Raw genomic sequence first — 23,251 nt, 5'->3', positions numbered from 1 at the left:
TAAACTCCAGACAAACCCACCTTTGCACATGGACATGTTTGTCACTGTTGGCTGGAACTGATTGGAATTCAGCCAATGCCTTGGAGTTTTGCAGGACAGAGCTGTGCCACTTCCCGGTGTACTCATGTGCACAGGGAAAAGGACAGAGAGCAACCAAAATTGTCAAGCACTTCTGCTCCCCAGAGCAATATAATTATGATGGTTGATAAAGAAATACAAAGCATCTTTTAAAACCGTTGATGAGAGATGCCTGCTGGGAGCAGCAGAGTAGAAAATAGGAGATGTTACGCTTTCAGATAGGACCTGCCTTCTCAATGAGATATGCCTGGTGGATTGTAAAACCAGTGTATTCTAATAGCAGCACTAGTTCCTCATTTTTATTCCATTTTCTCTGGATAATTACAGAATCATGGTATTTTCAAGCCTTGTTTGTCGTATTTATACCATCTGAAGTTAAAGAAATAGTTCTTCTCAGTGCTGAGATGTAAGAACACTTCAAGAAGTTTGGAGGTTTTGTGAAAAATTTGTTCAATTTGTGGTTTGGATGATCCTTCTGAATGAATTTTGCAATAACTTACCAAAGTTGATTTTTAGATCTGAGTAAGTGGTTGGAAATACCAGGAATTGCCTGTGGTTTTGTTTACTTCCTGCTTCATCTTTGAGCATTGTTTGAGGAACTGGCTGAGATGACCTTTTGAAGTCCCTTGCAACCTGAAGTATTGCATGCGATCTCAAAGTACCAATAGAGCTCATGTAGCACATCAGCTTTAAAGACCTTTTATGAAAGAGAAAAACCAAGGAAAAAAAAAAGTATTTTATTTTGGTGGTATAAGTTTGTTTTTATGATTCACTGTTCTACTAGCTGTGCTACAATGCTAGTGTGAGTGGCAATCCCATATTAACCCACTCAAATGTTCAATCAAACCTGATACACTCCAGTAATTTTATTAGTCTTTTTGTGGAAGTGCGGGACAAGGGGTGCCACTTTTTAACATTTTGTGTTGTGTGACTGGGAGACACCGTTTTCACTGGCAGCAGCACAGAGGTTACTTCCCTTCAGTTGTGGGGAAATACAATTGAAATTGGTGTTATACTGGTAAGAAATTAATGTGATGTGCGACCAGTATAAAGAACATTTTATGCTCTCTTCTGCAGGGCCGTCCTTGAAGATGATGCCTACACTCGAATGAAGCAAGTTTTGAGGTGGTATCTGTCCGGCTTCTATAAGAAGCCAAAGGTAAAGTGAAGCATGAAGTTGGGATTGTAATGGACATTGAAATCTTCTGCTATGGTTTTGTTTAACTACTCTATTGCTTCTCCTTTGAGACTTTACCTCTTTTATTGCTCAGAAGACTTTGACCATTACTTTTAAAACTGGGGTTGCATTTGGTTTCAGAGCATTTGGTTATTTTTTCCCTATTTAATGAATGCAAAATAGTGGCAATCAACCTCAGAGCCTTTGCAGTGGATAGTTAGAAAGCAAAACTGGTCATCAACAAGTAGCATGCCCTGGGATGCAAGATTCTTCCCTTTGCTGAGAGCAGGTCTCCTTTCTCTTTTCAGGCCGATTAGCACCACTGTGCCATGTCCCCACATCAGTATGCACTGATGTGGAGACATGCTATGTAGAGTAGCAGCAGTAATAAAGTTCAATCATCTTGTTAGGCTTTGACTGGGCAGTGTTAAATATTAAATTGGTGAGAATAGCAGATTAATCCATGGCTCAGATTAAAAATTAGATTAGATTAGATTAGATTAGATTAGAAGGATATGTGACTAATTCTTCAGTTTTTATTCTTGTGATTGACTTTGTCTAAAACACTAGAGGAAAAATTATTATATTGTTTTGTGGCCATCTGTAGCATTGGATTGCAAATCTTCATTTGTAGCAGGTTTTGATTACTTGGTTTTTCAGGGAATAAAAAAGCCATACAACCCTATTCTGGGAGAGACATTTCGCTGCTGTTGGTTTCACCCTCAGACGAACAGTCACACATTTTACATAGCAGAACAGGTAAGTTGCTCTGGATGCTCAGGTGTTGCAAACACCAACCTGCTTGCACCTCTATGCATAGAAACACACTACTCGTCTCACCCTAGGAGAGGAACCTGGAGCTCTGTGTAAACAGTCAGAGCAGAACATGGGGTAACTGCACGGCTGCTGATCTTTTTTCTTTTCAGATACACGGAAATTGTGTGAGGTTTGCTGGGCACTCAAGACTATAAAAGCAGGTCTCCCATATACAATATCAGCTTCTTCAGTAAAGACCTTTTCCATGGGATTCTCCCCTACTGTTTTCTTCTTGTTAATAAATGGGGGTTGTGTTGCCTCTGTCAAAAAGGGCATAAAACATACAACAAATTCCTTCCATCTTTTATTGCTAAACTTTCTATGATGATTTTAATAGGAGTAAATAGAGGGCTTATCTCTATGTCTTTGTGATTAAACAGAGGACAGAGCTCATAAGTTAACTGGCCTGACAAATTACAGTTTTGAGTTTTACAGTGTTAGTAAAGGGATCTGAGAACTGTGTTGTCTTTTGTAGAGGGACTCCCTGTTTCACATACATTTTGCCCTATTTAATCAGATAATTCTAGCTTTGGTAAAATTTTTATTTCAACCACTGCATGCATTTCATGGAGGTTATTCAAATGCTGCACTAAAGTTCTGCACTGTTCATGTATTGTCTTGAAAACCTTACACTCTACCTGTTGCCCTAAAAGTGATCTCACACGCACAAGCTCAAGAAAATACAGGGTGGGGAAGAAAGATTAGATGTATAAAGCTCTCATACGTAATGGTGTCATGTATCATGTTCCCCCCCTTTAGTGTGCACCCCCCTCCTCTGCTTGGCCTGTGCAGACTGCTCTAAATGACCTTTGCCTGTTTTTATCCTAGGTGTCCCATCACCCACCAGTGTCAGCTTTTCACGTCAGCAATAGGAAGGATGGATTCTGCATTACTGGCAGCATTCTAGCTAGGTCCAAGTTCTATGGTAAGGCATTGAGTCTAGGCCTCTGCCAGGTAATGTTGTGGCATCCATTTTGGTTTGCTTTTCAATCATTTCTGGGTGTATTGAGGGTTAGGAACAAAGAAATGGTTGACAAATCTATCGCCAGGATAGCCTGATTCCTTGTCTTGGCTCTCCTGAGTCTTCCCCATTTCCACCATTTCAGTGTGACACCACTCTGATGTTAAATAAAAAATCAGATAGAAAGATTGAGAGCTTTAAAAATATGTTTTTCATCAGGCAAAGGCTCATAAGAATGCGTGGGCTTGTAAGTAAGCACTGGCTCATGGATGAGTCACTTTATAGCTCTGTGAACACCCCAGCCAACAAACGCAAAAGCCTCTGAATACATTTAAGCCTTTATCTGGCTGCCAGACTCTTGAGAGTTGAACCCCAGAGCTTCAAAATGCCCTCCACTCTTTTGATATCAATGGAAACAGCACAACTCCAGGCTCTGAAACAGCGTTGCTATTTGAAATAGGTTTTTTGTGTAGACAAACATTTTTTAATTACTATCCTCTGCTAAGAGTGTTTGCTGACACACTTTTAGATAGTCTTTGCTGTCCTGCTGGCAATTTCATTTGTTATTTGGGATCATCCACAACTAGAAAAGTTGTGAGAACAGGAGGACCTGAGAAATTGCTTAGCTCCCAACTAATGACCTGTTTAATCTACTGCTATTTCTGCAAGAGGGGCTAAGTGCCAGAGCAAGTAAGAGCAGTACAGAAGAGTTTGTTACAACTGTCTGCCTCCAGCTGTGCATGGTTTGCAGGGTCCTGAATTACGAGCATTTCACATCTCTTCTTTCATTAGCAACCTACATTTAAATGGAAATGCATTTTCTAAAGTAGGAGGAGGGACCAAGTATAATGTGCATTTTTTAAGGTGTATATATTTGTTTTTTTAAATTCTAGGCAATTCACTTTCTGCGCTGCTGGATGGGAAAGCAAAGCTTATGTTTCTAAACAGAGGGGAAGACTATATAATCACTATGCCATATGCCCACTGTAAAGGTAAGGTAGGACTCTTCAAATAGGAAGCAAACAGAAAGAGTAACAAAATGGTGTCTTTCTGTCTAACTTTGCACTGGCTCTCCCCTCTCAAGTAGCTGACACCACAGGGACTGGTAACTCTGGAGAACTCCACACCAGTCATAGCGCTCAGCAGGAGATGGATAATCCTCGCTGAAGTCTTTCTGGTTTATCTGTGCGTAGCCCAGGAGAGAATTATGTCCATCAATGTTAGTTTTCACGCTATGCAGAAACAGAAAAATACTGGGTACATGCACTGCAGATAAAGTGAAGATGGAAAGAATAAGACTACATTTCTGAGCTTCTGAGGATAACAAGTTTTTCTTGTGTTAACACTGAAATTGTTTGATACATTTTCTGGCTTTTTGAAAATAAAGGAAATTCCTGACTTCTCTTGCCATTTCTTTGTTACTCTAATCATTGTATTTCTCAGTGTATGAGCTGCCTCAGTGAGGCTGACACCTGCTGCTTTGTGGCTTTGCTCTGTGGAGCCAGTGTGTGCTGAGGTTGAGGCATGGCTGCTGATTCACTGCTCCTCAGGAAGCATTGCACCACAGAGATAAAATCAGCAGTTGAATCCAATTTTGGGGTTTAAATATTTTTTAACTTGGCACATTGACTTCTAAGCTTATGTTTAGAAGGGCCTGGGTACCTGAAAACAGTAACCTCATAATATCATGCCCTCTGGGAAGTATTCCTGTGCTTAAATCTTTTTCTTACAAATTTTTCTTTTTCTGCAAATGACCTCTTCAGCAAATGGTAAACATCTCTGAGAAGTCCCCTGCATGACCTCTAGTCTCCCAGATTCTGGTGAATCTATTACAGCTTCTCTCTTCTTCAGTCACCCTGAGAGAGCTGGCTGGGTCTGTTTAAGCACTAGTATGAATGAGGTTGCTAGGCACAACTTTCCTTATCTTTCCTGGCCCGCTTTCAGCTTGCCACAGGTGCACTAACAGCACCTGTCAGTCAAGCTATTTCCTAGCTGGTGTTATAAATGGGGAATATGGGCTGAGGGGGAGATCCTTCATGCTTACAGTAAACAGCCATTTCCTAGAAACCTCCAGTTCTGTCTTTTCAAAACTTTAAGCCAAGTAATGAATTTCACAGTGTGTTGGCAAGACCCAGGTTGACTTGAGACAGCAGGTTGCTTCCATTGGGGCCTCTCTTAAGCCTGTTTTTTCCCTTTCAGGACTTTTATATGGTACCATGACAATGGAGCTTGGAGGGAAAGTTACCATTGACTGTGAGAAAACTAACCACAGGGCAGAACTGGAATTCAAACTAAAGGTAAGAGACATTGTGGCCCCCATTTTGAGTGGGTCTCAGGCTTGACCCTGCATCCCAGGCAGGGTTTGACCATACACACCAGATCAGTTCTATACCAGCAATATATGTCAGCACCAGGGTGGGACCTGCCTGGAGAGAAGGTATCACCCTGTAGTCAGTTCTGCCTTGTGCAATTCAAAATGACCTCAGAAAGCCTTAGTTTTGCATGACTTTTTCACTACCAGTGGCTACTGGCCTAATTTTGTTCCAAAATTTTGGCAACAACTGCATGGCTTCTATTTAGGCAGGGACCATTAGTTTTGCTTGTGAAATACAGTGAGTGTACAAAGTATTTTGAGACAAGTTAGGGCGTGGGTCTTTGGGGTAGCTCTCCAGCAGCCATCACACCTGTACTCTTACCTTGCAGGCGTTATGGTGAGCTGCACCTTGTGTTTCTCAGGGCTACAGGACCTTGCCCTGATGGCAAGGTGAGAGCCCATTGTCAGGCAGGTAACTCTAAGTGCCTGTCACACTGTCAAGTCTTGCACTGACTTGTTCATGTAGCTGGTCCCTCCCCTAGAAAGCCTGATGATGCAAGTTTGTGGTCTGCAGACAAAATGGGAGACATCTTTGAGCATTCCTGTTATTAGATGTGTTAAAATTTGGGAGGGAAAGTGGCAACTTGTAACTTTTCTTGGGCAGTTAAGTTGCTTTTTAAGGAGCATCCGTTTCCCTTCTGCTCCAACAAACAGTTTCTTGCCTGAGCATAAAATGAAAGAACGAGAACTAAGAGACTGCAGGACTTCAGAGCTGCAGCCTTAGCCAATAAAAATGTGAGAGATCACTGGAATTAGGGGAATCTTTTGCAAGCTGTGAGTTTTTTGAGGGCAGTTATATTTTTCTGTCTTTATTTGCCCTTACAAAGGGAACTCTTGCTCCATGTACTTCCCTGATGTTTGCACATGCTTGTCTTTAAAACCTGTTCTTCCCATAGGCCTGGTGTACTGGGTTATGGCCAGTGAGATATTTCCCTGATTTGGGGGAATTGCATCTCAAACCTGCAAACACTTCAGAGCTTAAAGTGCTTCCTTTTTGGCTTGAAAACAGTATACTTCATACAAATGTGTCTCAGCAAGTCCCCATGACTTAATTACATACTCTGCTTCCATCATTTCCTTGCTATTTTTAGTAGAATTGTGAGAAGGTAAACGCCGTAACTTTGTTTTTATTTTGGCTATGTATCAGTACAATTTGGCTATGTACCAATCTGTGCTGGGTTGCACAGATTGATGCTTGAGATAAGTGCAATTATTTTATCCATGGGTGTTGTGTGAAATTTGGGTTTATATTGTTATTTAATACACAGATACACATACACACACACACACACAAAAAGTTTCTCTGCACAAATGTTATTGGAAAGTGCCTGCTAAAATGTCTGAAGAGATGTGTTCTTGTGAATAGAAGAGCTGCTCACATTCTCACTGGTGTTTTCTGTGTTTGGCATCCAGGAGATGGGTGGAATTTTCCATTGTTCTGGGACTTTTTCCTTGACTCTGGTTTGTGGGGGGTTTTTTGCTGCTAACAAGAGCTTCTTCACACACTGCCACACTGCTTTTGCTGTCCCATAAGCAGGAAGAGTCACCACTAGTGCTGCTCCTTTTCTTGGGACAAGGCTGCAAACTGTAATATGATTCTGGACAGTGGGAAGGAGTTGCCCACATACACTTATCCTGATGTCTGGCTGACAATAAATAAGGATATTTCTAATAAAGATGAGGTCTTGCACTCCTGAGTGTTAATACACCTCAAGGCTTATCTCTCTATCTGCAACTACAGTGTTTGTGGTATTACAAGAGGACACAATGTGAAAGTTAAAATCCATGTTCAGTTGTGCTTTAACCACAGAAATAGTGGAAGTCAAGCACTTTCTTCCTTCCTATTGCATCACTGTTTGGCTCCCTTCCAGTCCTCAGTTTGACTACATTTTCTCTTTCTCTTCTCCCTTGGCAGCCCTTCTTCGGTGGCAGCACGAGCATTAATCAGATCTCGGGGAAGATTAAATGTGGAGAAGAACTGCTAGCGAGTCTCACTGGACACTGGGTAACATTTGTTAATTGAAGTTGCTGACCGGTTTTGTGCCCATAGCTGCAGGGTTTGGGGGAGGACTGGCAGCTCAGTCAGTCCTGCCAGCCCCAGGGCATGCAGGTGAGACAGCCTGGGCCACACCTCTCAAGTACTTCCCCGCATCATTTATGCTTCAGCTGTCACAACCATCGTACACTATGAGTAATGATGCACTCCCAGAGCCTGCGGCGAAGCTGGGAATTAGGAACGTCTCCGTCAAAGCCAATGGTTCTGTATTTAGGGTCTGAGGCTTAGGACAAGCACTGATGGCAGGAGATAGAGTGTGTATTAGGTGTGATTGCCAAGATCATGAGGCTTACTTTTGTCTGGTGTGTTCAGTATTTCCCCAGTTAGATCAGGATCAGGGAAGAACTTAGAGGGTCTTGAATTCATTATTTTCACAGCAAACCTTTATGGTAGAAGACAGTTGCTACCCTGTTCATCAGTTGAAGGACAGAGACAGAGATTTGGTGAGGGTGCTGTCTGTCTGGGCAGCTCAGAACAGCCAGCAGAGCACCAGGCACCTTTGTGCACCCAGTATACACAAGCGATTCACTCAAAGCCACCCTCAAGCCAAAATCCAGCAAGAATAAAGTTGCACAGTGAATGATGTAGTCTAATTTTGTTTGGAACTCCCGGTACCTGAAACAAAAGCAGTGAGCCCTAGCTTTGGGCTGGACACCTAGGCATTTCCCTCAGCAACATTTGGACGTCTACACCATCATTACAGTTGGCCTGTGCTCCCTTTCCAGTCTATAGAAATTGCCACTTCTGAGACAAGGTTTGTCTCATCCTGAAGGAGGTATTTAGAGTAGGCCACGTGAAATGTGCCTGGATAAAGCCCTTTCTATACTGAAGTCCTAACCACAGTGTAGCCTTTCTACTGGACTCATCCTATCAGGCAATCTGTCATTTTACATAAAAAGCTAATGACCATTTTGAAATTGGGAGATTTGCCCTTTCTACATGTACAAGGGATTTGCTCCTTTCTGAGCTCCCTGTCCTGCAGGATGAGCCCTGTCAGTGGTGAGTTGTGCTGGGCTGTGGAGTACCTTGTCTGCAGTGGGTCCTGCCAACACCACTCATGAGAGCCCCTAATCCAGGGGCCCTGCTGAGCCACATGATTTTGTGTGCTCAGCTCCCAGCCTTCTGCTTATACACTTCTCCCTGGTTCTTTGTCGTGGTTGTTTGTGGTGCACAAAACTGTAGTGATGTATAAAAGAAGCTAAATGGCTTTGGAAGGGTGGCTCCCTAAGTCAGTGCTTGCAGCTGTGTGCTGTGAACAGAGGAGCTGCCATGCAGCAGTAAGGAGGATGGTGTTGGTTCTCTTCCGTCCCCACTGGGAGTATTGGCCTGCTCTCCTGGCTTTTCTCTGACACCATCCAGTTTCCTGACAGAAATCCTTGCATCTGAAAGGTAAATCCTCTGCCTCAGGACCTGAAAACCCACCTGAATAAAGAAGGGAAGCAAATCACAATGCTTTTCAGTCCTAGGATCACAACAGCAGCTGAGTGCTTGTATACATGCTTCTTTGAGATGCATGTAGTGGTGCTTGATAATGCCTGCCTGCCTCGTCCTATCCACACTGGGGGTCTCTTGGGGACCTGGGATCAGTCCTAGAACTAGCATACTGGGACATGACAGAGGAAGTCCTGAGGGAGACTTTGAGGAGGAGTGAGAGTTTCTCAGGGTTAAAGGCATTTCACAGCTGAAGATGTGATGACTTTGAGCGACAGTTCAGGGAACAGGGCAGGGGGAGAAATGGAGCCGATGGGATGCAAAGAAGTTAGGCAGCTACAGGCAAAGCCAATAGCCATGACCTGAATAAGACTTACCTGATACTCATACGGTGACCAGGCAGCTGAATGGCACCAATGCACTGCTCAGCAGCTGTGACCATCAGATTCATTCCACTCGCAGTCAGTGTCAGGCTCTTCACTCTGTAAACTTCCTTCTCTGGCTCCATGGCATTGCTGCTCTGTGAGCAAGGCTGGGAAGCAGATTAGCAGAGCAGGGACACAGCAATAATGTCTAGCCAGCCTCAGATCGGCTGGTAGTTGGTTTCCAATTAAATTGGCAAGGAGTAAGGATTGAAGACCGTTGGCATTTTGAAGTGCTAAATGAAATTTGGGAGCAAGAATAGAAAAACCTGAAACATACACACAAAAAAAAAAAAAAAAATTGGAAGAGATCTCAGCTTTAGCTTTCCTTTCTAGGAGATGGAATTTCAGTAGGCTCTGTGTGAAATTTCAGCATTGAGGAACAGAAGAAATATTGAAAAAGGATCTGGGTATCTTGTTTATATATGCTGGGTGGTAGCTGGGAGAAACAGTGGTGGACGAAGAGCATCTTACGGCTTCTGTGGGCACTCAGGTCTGGGGACAAGACTTAACAGAAGGAACCAGGTCCCTTTCTACTCTGATTAATGATCAATTCAGCCACTGTTTCTGGCAATGCCTTGCCTCATTCATTTCAGAAACTTTCAGGCAGTGAGATTTTATTGGATAGAGGAAAGAAGCCTCCTAACCAACGGGTATCCCTTATCAACATCCAGGAGCAGCTTTGATTTGTCAGGATTAATTTCTGCCTTGGGTTTCTGATTGTCATTAACCTTTCCATTTAATTTTCCTTCTCAGGATGGGGAAGTGCATATAAATGAATTGAAAAATGGGAACACAGAAATGTTCTGGAACCCGACCAGCGAAGTGAGAAGGCAGAGACTGAAGCGCCACATTGTGCTGTTTGAGGAGCAGACAGACTTTGAGTCAGAGAGGTAGGGAGCTTGGGGAACATCTCACTGCTGCTTCTCTGCTGGGAGCAAGGTTCTGATCAGCAGGGCTCCTCCAATTCCTCAGCACAGTCCTAGAAAGGCAGTGACCTGCTTTGTCAGCACATATTACCCAGCCATTTACCTGTTTCTTTCCAGGCTATTGACTGGAGTATTGCCATGAAGTACAGCTCTGAAATAGACCTGGGCTGAGAAATAGTGGAGGCTACATTTTATCTGCTTAAAATAACAGTTCCACCTGGACTCCAGAGATCACTGTAACTGCTGGAGTATTTCATGAAAGGGCAGGATGTCATCCTGAGGTTGGATATCTTGTTAAGAAGGGTTATTTCAACCACAAGCTCTTAAAGTAGATGTAGAAATTGTGGGAAGTCCTGGCATCTGCAGAGCAGTACTTTGAACCACATAACAGGATTTTATGAATTAATGTAATTAAAGAGATATTTAACCCTGCCTCATAATCTCAGCTGAGATCTCCAATGAAGTCTGCACCGGGCTTTGTACAGTGATCTAGGTTACCAGAAATGTAGTTCTGACTCATGATTCAGTGTCCTGATTTGACCCTGGTCAGATACCAGGTACCCTTGGAAGTTGCTCACTCATTCCCCTCTGCAGCTGGACAGAGGAGAGAAAATTTAATGAAAGGTTCGTGAGTTAAGGACTGAGAGAAAATACTCATCAATTACCGTTGATGGCAAACTACCTCCGTAGCATCCCTGTTGCCAAATAGCAGGTTGTGCAAACCCAATACATTTAGGAAAATAAAGGAATGATTAATGCACACTGAACAACTGTTGACCAAGAGCATTATGTTTTGAGCAAAGTTATGTGGATGTGGCGTTAAACAACCTAGGTGTGCTTCCTCAGCACTGTACTCAGCCAGCCCCAGCTGACATCCTGAGCCAACACATGCAGTTGCTGCCTGGCTCTGCATTACATTGTCCACTTCTCCGTGAACATCTGATTTTGGTGTTGGATCACATCGCACTAAAAAGATTCCCCTTTTTATAAAGGTAAAGAAAGAGATTGCATGATAATAAAAACACATGAAGCTTTAGTTTGTTCTGGACAGCAGTGGGCATTATGGGCAATAAAGTCTGTATTTGTAATTTACAGAGAAGATTTGTTAACTCTGCAGAGCAGGGCAGACCACAGTGCGTTTATCTATTCATCTACAGAAGAAGATTCTTTTAAAGGAGAATCTTGGTCTTGTTGGCAAAGAATCTCCAGTTCTGTGTTTACCAGAGTTAGCCACCAGAGCTGACTCACTTTGCTGACTCACTATTTGTCAGAGATAAATAATTCTACATGTATCCAAGGGAAGGAGGCGAAAGGGAGAGTTACAGAGATCCATAACAGACATTCCAAGCTCCTTGTTCTGCTGACAGTTGCATGAATAAATTCCCATCTAATCCAGGTTATATTCTGCCTGAATTGCTTAGTCTTTCCTGCAGTGCTGAAAATCACCTATTTTTGCAATTGCTGGAGAATCTCTGAAGCTCATACCATCATGCAGCTCACTGTAGAGGGTCTCATTGTCTGACACATGCAGCGCTTGATGGAGTAATTTGCCCTTGTCAGACAGTTCGGTGCTGTCCCTCTAAGGTTCTGGGAATTAGAGGACTCACTCTCTACACCGCTGCATTCCTTAGGACAGGCTTTACACCACCACGGTGTTTTCTGAGGCTATGATTTTGCTCCTCCCTCCTGCATCCCCATCAATGAGTTTCCTTCCTTTGTTTCTGGGAGAAAAGGTTCATATTGAGAAATATAGGAGTGACTTGTTAAAAATCAAAGGGAAGGAAGGCATTGCTTTCCCTTCAGTGAATTATCTAAGAGGCTGCATTTTTGGAAGTGCTATGTTAATGTACGGTGATAGAAATATAATGAAAGCTTCAGGATCACTTTTAAATTAAGAGCTTCACCGCAAGCTCCAAATTAAATGCAGTAATTAATTCATCTTTTAAATCGCGGATGGGTGTTTTGAGGAGCTGGGAATACTGGAACAGCCTGGATCTCCTGTGCACATTCTAAGCACTAAAGCATACAGTAATGTTTTAGGAGGGCTAGCTGCTAGTCTCAGAAGTATTTCCAATCTGAAATGATGATTAAAGTGCTCTGATTAGAGGAACTATGGAGAGGCTGATCACAGCTTGCTACAGTAAAAAAAAAGGTATTGATTTTTCTCTGGATAAAGGCAGATCCTGTCCCCAGGGCAGATAGTGAGAGTAGATTACATGACAGATCAGGTAGCCTTTGGCAGCTGCAAACACATACGAGTGAAAACCTGTGTTGGTGCTTGCCGCTTGTGAGCATGAGGACATGCTTGTTGCTTGTGGATTGAATTCGCTTCCTACAGACCTGGTTGCTAATCCTGCATAGGAGTACAACATTGTATGTGAAATTGCAAGATGTGCACATGAATTCATTTTCCAGAGCTTCTGAACTTTAAATATAAAGCCTTTGTTTTGGGGATAGACATTGACACAAAGGCTTCTAAACAGAAATGCCTGAAAAGATGAGAAACAGAACAGATTCTCCATCAATCACCTCTAAAGCGGCCACAGATCTCAATGAGTTGAACACAACTTCCTTATGACACACACAGACGGCACCGAGGAATGATTACTGTGGGTGATGTTATCTAAGAGAAGATTACTTCAGCAGGTCACTAATACAGCATTCACTGTTGCCATTCTCAGTTTGTTTAACTTACAAGCTAAAACAGAGGCTGAGCAATCCTGATACAGTTCCACAGACCCAACAAGTTTCTGCTCTAAAGTTCCATCTGGCAAAATACTGTCGGTTCTAATGTAGTTCAACTTCCTTCCCGGTTTATTCCTAGGCTTTGGCAGCACGTTACCAGTGCAATAAACAAAGGTGACCAACACAAGGCGACGCAGGAAAAGTTTGTGCTGGAAGAGGAGCAGAGGAATGCTGCCCGGGAGCGGAGGGAAAGCGGCACGGAATGGAAACCGCTGCTGTTCCAGCACGATGCTGGGACCAACGAATGGCGCTACAAATACGAGGAGTGAGTGCTGGGCTTGGGGTTCCCAACAGACCTCGCTGCCTGAGTCCCCAGGGATGCATGCAGGGCTACAGATGTGTAACTGGAGCCCTGCTGTTCCCCAAAACTATGTCTGGAGCTTGCCCTCTTTCCAGCTCCATGTCATCTCTAGAATACATATTCATGATACTAGTTGGAAACAGCTGGAAACGATGGCTTGGCAATGGAAAATCCACTGTGCTGTTGATGTAAATCCCTATTGCTGCAATTAAGTGTGGAGTCATTTAGAAGTGATTTTCTGCACTGTTCAGAGTTAACAACTGTGCTCTCCTCCCCCGGGCAAGAAGGCTGAAGCCTCTGGAGACTGAACCCCCTTACTTATTGCAAGGAACTGTGAATATGCAGGGAAGTATCTGTTAGTCCTGTCACTGCATCTGGAAACTCTGGTTACCCTCAGGGACAATTGCCTACCCTGATGTATTACCGAAGGCCTGGGCCCTAGGGTATATCACTGTGCCCCGCAGCCATAGGGAGAAGGAGGAGAGAAGATCCAGCAGGCAGGAATTGTGCAGCAAGTTTGATTTATTTAATTATTTTACAAACTCTTTTATAGACTTTTTTCTTCATAGTCTAATTGGACAAAGGATCAGCCACCCCTTGAGGTGATTGGCTAAAATCCTAAAACATCCATTGTCAAAATATTTTCTACTATACCATAAACAAGACTTTTCAAGGTTGCAGGTGGCTTGGTTGTTTACATAACTGCTACCTCTTCTGTGAGAGAGAAAAGTCTCTCACGGACTTAGAAAATAGCAAGAAAATCCTCGCTAGCAGCATTTTTGCATCTACAATTCCCCCTTTTTGTTTGATAAGATAACAACTCTACTATTAATCCTAAATAGAAATTTACATCAGTTATTAATTCTAAATATGTCTTTAGGGCTTTAACTATCTGACTCCATAACAAGAAATTTAAAGTTCAGTCTCTGCTTGTGGAAGGATCATCCCAGTCTCTGCTTGTAGAAGGACCATCTGCCTGATGGTTGACATCCTGGTCATCATCAGAAGAGTCATTAGGCTGATGATCTACATTCTGGTCACCATTTGGATGGTTGGCGTTCTGGCCATCATTTGGAGGTTGCCTGTTCTGCCTCTGGTGCCGTAGGTCAGGGCGAACGCATTTTGAAGGCAGCCACCGTACCCCAGTATCTGTGGAAACGCAAGCATACCCACGACCCCAAACGATAAGCTCATGAGGGCCTTCCCACTGGTTAGTGAGTAAATTCCGTACCCAGACTTTTACCCGGGGCAGTTGTCTGTCGCCTGCAGACTGCAATGAGAGAAAATTATTCAGAATAACAGGATTATTTGAATTTTGTGGTACTGTAAGGTGATTAATTGTATACAAAGCTTTTGCTAGTCGGTAACCAAATTGAAAGGTTCCTGTGAGAATCATTGAGAAGCCAAGATAACAGCCCTTAATTCAACTAACTGAGCAGAGCCTGACTCAGATTGGTGTGTTAATCAACCACCTCAAAGGCAGTGTAGGATACTGTGTGCCCCTACGCACAGTGACTCCTGCTAAAAATTTGTCCCAATCCGTATGCCCCAAGCTGCCAACACATCCCGTCCCCAAAGGTTAAGGGAAGTGGTAGCAACATAAGGCATAATTGTAGCTGGGTGCCCCTCTGAGTCCTTCAGCACCACAGGCCGTTCACTTAAATAGCTCTGTGTGGATCCTCCTAATCCTGCGATGGCCGATCCCACTGGGGCTAAAGGCCATGCGGGAGGCCATGCAGAGAAGGAGATGATAGTTACATCAGCACCCGTATCAATCAAACCTCGAAGCTGAATCCGGGGCAGACGGGCGTTCGGCAGGATCAGGGTACATGTCATCTGTGGCCTTTGGTCAGAGATGTCTGCAGTCCAGAAGGCCTGCGGAAGTCCCGTAGATCCACTGCCGTTATCTTCGTGGGTTTGTTGTTCTATCCTGGGGACACAAGACTTAAAAGGCACCAATTTAGCAAGGCAGGTCTTTTCAGGAATAGTTACAGGGGGTTTTTGCATGGAGACCATAGCGCAAATCTGACCTTTAAAGTCAGCGTCAATAACTCCTGGGTGCACTAAGATTCCTTGATGGGCAACATCAGGTTTTCCCACCAGCATTGCACTGGATCCCTGGGCTAAGGGTCCATATGCATCCAAGGGAACCTTATAAATACCGCTAGAGTCTAAGACGACTGCGGCTGCGGTGTGGACGTCAAACCCGTCTGATCCGTGGGTGCCGTCTGATCCCTGGGTGCTGTCTCTAGGGTGGCTGGGTAGGCCTGTGCCTGTACCTGTGCCACTCTCTGGGGGAGCGACTGCATCGGAGAGCAATTCCCCCTCCTTGCACCCTGGCGGAAGTTTCCCGACAAAGGCCGACCATCGGCATGAGTCCGGGATCTACAGTAGCTCGTGCAATGCCCTGGCCTGCCACACCTCTTGCACTGGGGGATTGGTGGGTTCTCTTTCTGGTTTGGCTTAGGCCGCTTCCGTTTTTTCGCCTGTTTTGGTTGCTTTGGTTCACGACCAGAAGATGCGTGAACAGGCTGCAGGAACGCAGCCAAAGCAGACCTTCCCTGGTTCCCAGATCCCACCTTAGCGCAGGCTTCGACCATGTCTGTTACCTCAGGATCCCCTGGTAAGGCATCTATGATTTTTCTGCACTCCTCATTTGCTTTGTCTCTCACTAACTGCCTTAACAACATCTGTCTTAATTCGTCATCCTCAACCTGCTTCTCGAGAGAAGCAGCGACTTTCTCTACAAAAGGGAGGAATGACTCTGATTTGCCTTGAACTATTTCAGTATATCGCTTTCTGGGTGCAGACAACTCTATGGTTTTCAACAGGGCAGCCATGCTGACCTGTTGTGCTTGCTGCAGGATGCTAGAGGGCAAGTTACCCTGTAGGCTGGGATCAGAGAAGGGACCAGTCCCCATCAAAGCATCCACTCCTGCTGTCTGTCTAGGATCAGCAGCAGGGAGCTGCATATTCCCTAATGCAGCCTTGTCGGCCAGCTTTCTCCAGGTTTTCTCAAAAACTGTAAATTGTACAGGTTGAAATAGAATTTGACCTAAGTGTCTGATATCAAATGGAGAAAGCAAATCAGTATTTATCACCCTTCTTATCTGTATAACCTCAGCAGAGCCTAGCCCACATGGTGCGATCTTGGATTGCAGGTCCTGGGCAACTTTCCAAGCAATTACCTCATGCTTATCACGCTCGCCTGAATTTGGCAGAGCCTTATACACTGGGAAAGCATGGATCTCCCCTTGTGGGGAATCACTACCATCCTGAACTTCTGGCACAGCCTGTGGATGAAGTTTAACAGCTTCCCGGTTATGCCCAGAATCCTCATATCTATTTGGCATTCCAAGTGTTTCCAATAACCTCCAGTCACCCTCCTCCAATACTCGCATCTTAACTGACTCTAAGAAGCGACTGTCGTGGGTCGGACGCACTGTTACTGTGCACTCCTGAAAGGTCCAAGGGCGAGCCCGGCGCAGCGTTTTTCTTCGCTGCGTGGCTACAGCCGCCTGACGACCTGGGGCCAGAACGTCATCTGCCTCGCTTCCCGATGATGAGTCATCAGGCAAAGGCAACTTTGAGGTGCTGGGAGTGAACAGAGATGGACGGAGAGGGGCCGAGCTTTGGCCAAGTTTGCTAGAGGCAGAACAGACAGCACCGACTGCAGTTGGCTGCACTGCACTTTGAACAGCAGCCTCTTTACGGGAGGCTGTCTCGGCCAGTCCTGACCGAACCGGTGCTGGAGCTGCTGCCGCCGTCTCTGGGGCAACAGCTGCGCCCGGCGCTGCGCTTGTCTCTTGCTCTGTGGCAGCGTTCGGCGCCATCTCTGGCCCATGCGCTGCAGCCGCGTCCAGCGCCGCCGCTGGCCCTTGCTCCGCGGCCACGCTCGGCGCTGCTTCCGAAACCGCTGCTGTTTCTCGCTCCCCGGCCACGTTCGGCGCCGCCACCGCTTCCAGGTTTTCCCACGGTAGTGCTACTTCTGGGTTCGCCGCTGGCCGCGCCGCTTCCTGGTTTGGAGCTGTGTCTCCCGCGGGCGGCGCGGGCGGTGCGGGCAGCGCGGGTCCAGCGCACCCTGCGCTGCAGGGTGCCTCTGGCATCCGCAGCAGCTGCTCTAGCAAGCTGAGCAGGTCCTCCAGCTTTCAGGATATGTTCGGTAACTGTCAGCAAAGGCAGGTGCTGTATTAAAAGGTCGATGGCTCGGTTCTGCAGCGATGCAGAACAGTCCAGCGCCAAGGAGGGCAGCGGACCACACCCAGGCGCACTCACGCCTGGCGCTACGCCGGCTAAGAAGTTAGATCCAGGTGCATACGCAACCGGGCTAGGAGCCGCTCTGGGGGTCCAATTCACTAAGCCACTAATTCGCAGCCCTGGAAAAGCCGTGGCCGCCGCCGAGCTGAGCAGCAAGGCATACTGCATGCCCTCCTGCTGCCCCGACACCCCTGCCTCTGCCGGCAGGGGATCCCTGGGGGCCGCGGAGTCCTGCGATTGTGCAGGGTGAGCCGGCGCAAGCTCTGCCTGTGGAGCCGGGGGCGTTTTTCCGAATCCACCATCATTTGCCCCAGAAGCCCGGTCAGCAGGGTCCTCCTCGGACATTCCTCCGTCACTTATCACCAAAATAGGTGAGCCAGCTCTGCTGCTACAGTCAAGGTCGGTCAGCAGAATAAATAACGAACGCCAGGTTTGGTATAATTCTAACACTGATGGGTCCCCAGACGGGAGCTCATGTCGGACAGCACAGCCAAGTTCCTGCCATAAGGCAAAGTCCAGGGCAGTATTTCTGTCCATGGAAATCCCTTTTAAAGTAGTCCAGTCTAATAATTCCCGAACTGAGTTTTCAGGAATGGAGGTGTGCAATATGCTAAACACACCTTTCCAGACCAGTACCACAGCGTCGTTCTGTGAGCCGCTGTTTGCCATTTCTCAGTCCTGTCGGACCTCCCGGTCCTAGGGGGGAAAAGGAACAGCGTACCTCTACAGGAATTCGGCTTGGCTCGCAGCAGCAGGACACGTCAGAGAGTGCAAATCACGTCAGGCAGCACCAAGTATTACCGCAGGCCTGGGCCCTAGGGTATATCACCATGTCCCGCAGCCATAGGGAGGAGGAGGAGAGAAGATCCAGCAGGCAGGAATTGTGCAGCAAGTTTGATTTATTTAATTATTTTACAAACTCTTTTATAGACTTTTTTCTCCATAGTCTAATTGGACAAAGGATCAGCCACCCCTTGGGGTGATTGGCTAAAATCCTAAAACATCCATTGTCAAAATATTTTCTACTATACCACAAACAAGACTTTTCAAGGTTGCAGGTGTTTGGTTGTTTACATACTCTGCTACCTCTTCTGTGAGAGAGAAAAGTCTCTCACGGACTTAGAAAATAGCAAGAAAATCCTCGCTAGCAGCATTTTTGTATCTACATTGATGCATGTGGAATTATTGTATTGGTCTTAACACACCTAATGTGGGATTCTTGCTTTTCTGATGATTTTTTTCCTTTGGTCTCAAAAGTCTAAGACCTTGGGATCCTTTGAACGACATTGCCCAATTTGAGAAGGATGGAATACTTCAGACAATGGAAAGACACTTATCCACGAGGATGTCAAACCACAAAGCAACATGCATAAACAATCAAATTACACGGCACAAGGTAAAAAGCATGTTTTGGGGAATATAGTATTCTTCATGATTGTTTGTTTGCAGCCCTTTTCTACAGCATTTTCCTGTAAGCACAGCTGAAAGGTTTGTTTTAGGCAAATACAGCTTGTGTCCATAGACCTGCAGTATTATACCATCATTAAATCCAATTAATTATAATTATCGATTGATGTATTCTATCCATTTTGGCATTTTTCTTCCACCTAATGTTAGTGGCAGACTCTTACACTGAGTTTTGCACATGACAGAGCTGAACTTCACTGTTCAGTGTTTCCAAAGCAGAAAACTTCCCATGGGTTTTGGAGTACTCAACTGAGATCCCATGACTTCAGTTTCAACCTTTATCACTCACTCAGACAAGAAATGTCTTTCCATCCTTTCTCTTAAACAGAGGTACTTCCCTATTTCACTACTTTCATCTTTAGAGTGATACATAGCATTCATAATACATTTTGCAAATACAGAGCTCCTAAACTAGCTAAGAATAACCTATATTATGCTGAAAAACTTGCATCTTATTATGTACATAGAGTTTTCTTTTATAATACCCCATATCTGATCATCTCTGATTCAGTGGGGCAGTTGAGGTTGGTAACTGCTTTTCAGACCCTCTAGTGAGAAGTTTGAATCATTGTGTTTTGTTTACTCAGCTGAGAGGGAGGGAGAAACTTTCCAAAGTGCATCAAGAAATTAGGCATAAAAGTTCTGTGATGTTTAGATCCTTCATTCACCTACTGAAAAATCTTCGCTGAGGAATTTGATTCTAATTCTTTCTTCTTTTCAACCTTTCTCTTACATACCTGGTTGAGCTGGGTATGCAACCCAGCAAAGGAACTATAAGGTTCATCCACAGTATGTGTCAGTTAAAGCTAGAAGAAGAATAATTTGGATAGGTGTCTTAAGAATGTTTTCATTTGAGGAAATGCTTCTGTATGAGGAGCATGTGTAATATCTTTAAGTAGCTGCCAGAGTCCAGCTACTAGGAGTCGCTGAGAAAGCAATCAGACTTCACAATCTCGCACATATTTCCCTGAATTGTTTTGTTTCAAGCAAACACACGAGTCTTCAATTTGATGGAGACTGAGTCTCTTTTAATCCCTCTTTTATACAGAGATCTGCCAAAGACTGCAGGCGCCGCAAAACCAGTGACCAGCCGTCCAACCACAGCCAGAACACTGAGAGCAGCTGTTCAACGCCAGAGTCAGTGCAGGAGCTCTCAGATGATGATGGCAAGTATTTGGGTATCACTGGGTCAGGCTTTAATGTTCTTCCCTTGGTACTTTATTCCTTGAACCAGCCCTGGGACGTTTCCCGGCCTAATTAATAGCATGGGCCAACAGCCCACAGGCAGCACAGAGAATGTTCTGCTTTTCTATTCTCTGTATGTGCTGCTTCTGCTTCTGCCTTAGACAAGGACTTCCCAGCTTCTGGCAAAATTGGAAAAATACACTGACATTCCAGTCAACAGATAGGAAACAGGCTTTGTTTCTTTCTCTTTTTTCTGGCTTTGTTCGAGGTGACCTTGAATGTTTGAGAGAGTGAGGCAGGTGTGAGTACTCTTCTCTCCTCCCCTCAGCTGGGAAGCATTGTTTCCTTAGAGCTGACTGAGAAGCACCCTGAGCCAGAGTCAAAGAACCTGTTACAGTGGTCTGAGTCTTCTGAATGGAAGATTTTGTTCCCTGTCTCCTCCTCCCCATGTTTCCTTCTGAAAGTGTCCCCCCAGCAGTGACAATTAGATCACAGCTACCCACTTGCTGTGTTGTGTTTCATCACACCGTCGGAATGGTGTTGCAAAACATAATTGTTCTTCAATACTTTTCCACAGGGTTTGAAAGCCTGTGCGCTCAATGTGGGAAAGAAATGAATCACCTGAAAGAAATTCACTCAGCTGTCTTATCACTACAGAAAGCCCAGCAGGACATACACAGGTAACCATTTTCTGTCATGAAATCAGTGACTTTAATGGGCTAAAGATAACTTGTGGCATTTAACTCCTCACTGTGCCCTTTGGAGTGTCTCTATGAGCTCAGGAGTTGCTGCAGTTCAAGTTGTTGCAGTTAAAATAACCACTTAACACACCAGAAAGACAAACCCATGCTCTACTTGAAACAGTGAGGAGGAAATCTCTTCCTCTTAAGACTCTCTTTGTGGGCAAAAAGCATCACCTCAGGATGTTACACAATTCAAGGTACTCCTGACTGAAAAACAGCTGTAGAAGTTGAGAGGGGCTGGGCCAGGTCCTGGCTAAGAATAAATCTCTGCCAGGCAAGAACGTTTGAGGTCTCTCTTCTGGTAGAGCATGTCAGGAACTTCCTCAGTTTGCTGTAGAGATGCAGGGGTATGGTCTGAAAAACTGGGCTCCATGGTGAAAAGCACTAAACTCCATTGTTTTGTATAAATTGCTTGTTGCCATCTGAGGGAAGCAGCAACCACACCTGCTGCTGACAGAGGGCTTTGCTCTGCAGACTCCTGTGGGTAGGTATTAACTGCTACACCTGCTCCAGGGAGCCCAGCTGATTCCTCTCTGTGTAAGGAGTATTATCCAACCGTCCTAAGTCTTCAGTGAGGTGGGATCACATATGAGGCCCACCGTTTCTGGATGCCAGAGTCACTGGTTTTAGCTTCACTGCAGCTCCTGGGGGTGTCCAGGGCAGGCCCTTGTATTTGGGAAGGTTAGGGCATAGGTTAAACTCATAGGTTTATGAGTGAGTGCTGGATGAAGAGATTTCTTGGAGTTTGTGCCCTTCCCATGCCAACCAGCTGCAGCCAGAAGCACTAGCCTTCCTGTTAGAAAGAGGGAGGTAGAGTCTGTGGGGGCACACTGCTCTACCCATGAGGATGTCACTGAAGTACAGGGATCCCTCCTGGTCTGGAAGTTCTGGATATGCACACACATGTGAATGCACACCTCTCTCCAACACACAAGTAATCACATTGCTTTCTTTTGCAGAAACCTCAGTGCTCTGAACAAAAAGTCCTTCCACAGGAAGGCCTCTTCTGAAAGCTTCCTCCTGGACTCTCGCTTTTGGTTTCTCCTCTGCATCTTTCTTACATGTCAACTCTTCATTAATTATGTCTTCAAATAAAAACAATACGTTTGGCAGCAATAATGATCACTGGCTGCAGGAGGGGGCCACTCGCGCAAGGAGCCCAGCGAGGCACCAAAGCACTTTAGAACCAACATGGCAGAGGTGGAAGGAAGTGGAAAAACGAGGTTAAAAAGGGACCTAGGAACCTGCAAAACTTCGTTCCTGCAGATTATGTCATTTTTGCCTTTTACATGTACATCTTCAAGGACCTCTTAACCTGTATGGGCCTTAATGCTGAAGCCAAATGTAGCTTTAATTGTGCAATTTGTTTCCTATGTTTTGTCATTTTCTGATGCAATTAATAATTACCCAGCAGTATTGGTAACCCCAAAATGGTAATCACCTCAACATTTTGGAAAAGTCATGGTGGCCTGGGTCATAACTCCAGGAGTAAGGGAGAGCAGTTGGGGAGGAACTGATGTTCACGGTTGCCTGTCCGGCTGCCTTTAATTACATGAGGGAGAGCAGCTGGTCCAAAAAATCTAGCTCTGGGATATTAAGTCATGATCTGTTTTGTCAGAATGGGACCTCAGGATGTGTTTTATTTTCCATTCCACGGAAACTGTAAATATGCACAACTTCCTATAGCCGTTCTTCTTTAGGAAATGGGAAGCATTCAGTGAAAGCTCATCATTTGGTTATGGAGCTGACTGGCGTCCTGGGTCTGGCCCATCGAGTGTGATGTCAGACATGCCTGTTTGTAAAACCTGGTCACTTACTATTACTGTTATTATTTGCTATATGGCTGTTTTATAATATCACACACTAGCATTGTAGAGAGAAATCCACTGCCCCAGCATAGGTGAGAAGGATGGGAGCGATGTGGGTCTACGTGTGTTCGGTCTTAGGCACGTTTATTGTCAAAGGTCAGGAAAGAGGGAGGGTTTTGCCACTGCGTTGTTCAACCCTGTTAATAGTCTTCCTATTTTACACCATTTTTTAAAGATTTGCAATATTTTCTGTAGACTGCAGATAATACTAAGCCTTTCTTTTCTGGCCTGAAGTAGTTCCAAGTGGTAAGTACTGCTATATATACAGCCTTAAAATACTTAGTGGTGGTGCCAGTCTGGGCTATCTTTCAATGTAAATGTTTCCAAATTTTTAAGTACATTCCTTGTCATATTCCCCAGTTAGGGGAAACCTGTTTGTGCTTGATATGTTGAAATAAAACTACACACAACTTTCAGTGGCAGTCTATCTGAAAAATTATT

At 44.9% G+C, this 23,251-nt stretch overlaps 1 protein-coding gene across 9 annotated transcripts in view; it reads left to right on the top strand.

Moving 5' to 3' along the window:
- Positions 1–23,226, top strand: part of OSBPL5 (oxysterol binding protein like 5) — a 221,196-nt gene extending 197,970 nt beyond the window's left edge. For all 9 annotated transcript variants that reach the window (XM_039553475.1, XM_039553474.1, XM_010394733.4 and 6 more), the window contains 12 exons: positions 1,156–1,237; positions 1,916–2,014; positions 2,900–2,996; positions 3,926–4,024; positions 5,232–5,329; positions 7,322–7,411; positions 10,072–10,208; positions 13,069–13,254; positions 18,805–18,943; positions 20,063–20,180; positions 20,777–20,879; positions 21,902–23,226. In XM_039553475.1, coding sequence (XP_039409409.1) covers positions 1,156–1,237; positions 1,916–2,014; positions 2,900–2,996; positions 3,926–4,024; positions 5,232–5,329; positions 7,322–7,411; positions 10,072–10,208; positions 13,069–13,254; positions 18,805–18,943; positions 20,063–20,180; positions 20,777–20,879; positions 21,902–22,037 — 1,384 coding nt within the window. In that variant the 3' untranslated portion in view covers positions 22,038–23,226. The remainder of the gene's footprint in view (positions 1–1,155; positions 1,238–1,915; positions 2,015–2,899; positions 2,997–3,925; positions 4,025–5,231; positions 5,330–7,321; positions 7,412–10,071; positions 10,209–13,068; positions 13,255–18,804; positions 18,944–20,062; positions 20,181–20,776; positions 20,880–21,901) is intronic.
- The last annotated feature ends 25 nt before the right edge of the window (positions 23,227–23,251 follow it).

Source organism: Corvus cornix, chromosome 5, assembly GCF_000738735.6.
Source record: "Corvus cornix cornix isolate S_Up_H32 chromosome 5, ASM73873v5, whole genome shotgun sequence".
Taxonomy (NCBI): domain Eukaryota; kingdom Metazoa; phylum Chordata; class Aves; order Passeriformes; family Corvidae; genus Corvus; species Corvus cornix.
The sequence above is the reverse complement of the archived record's forward strand: the minus strand, read 5'-3'. Positions and strand labels throughout refer to the sequence as shown.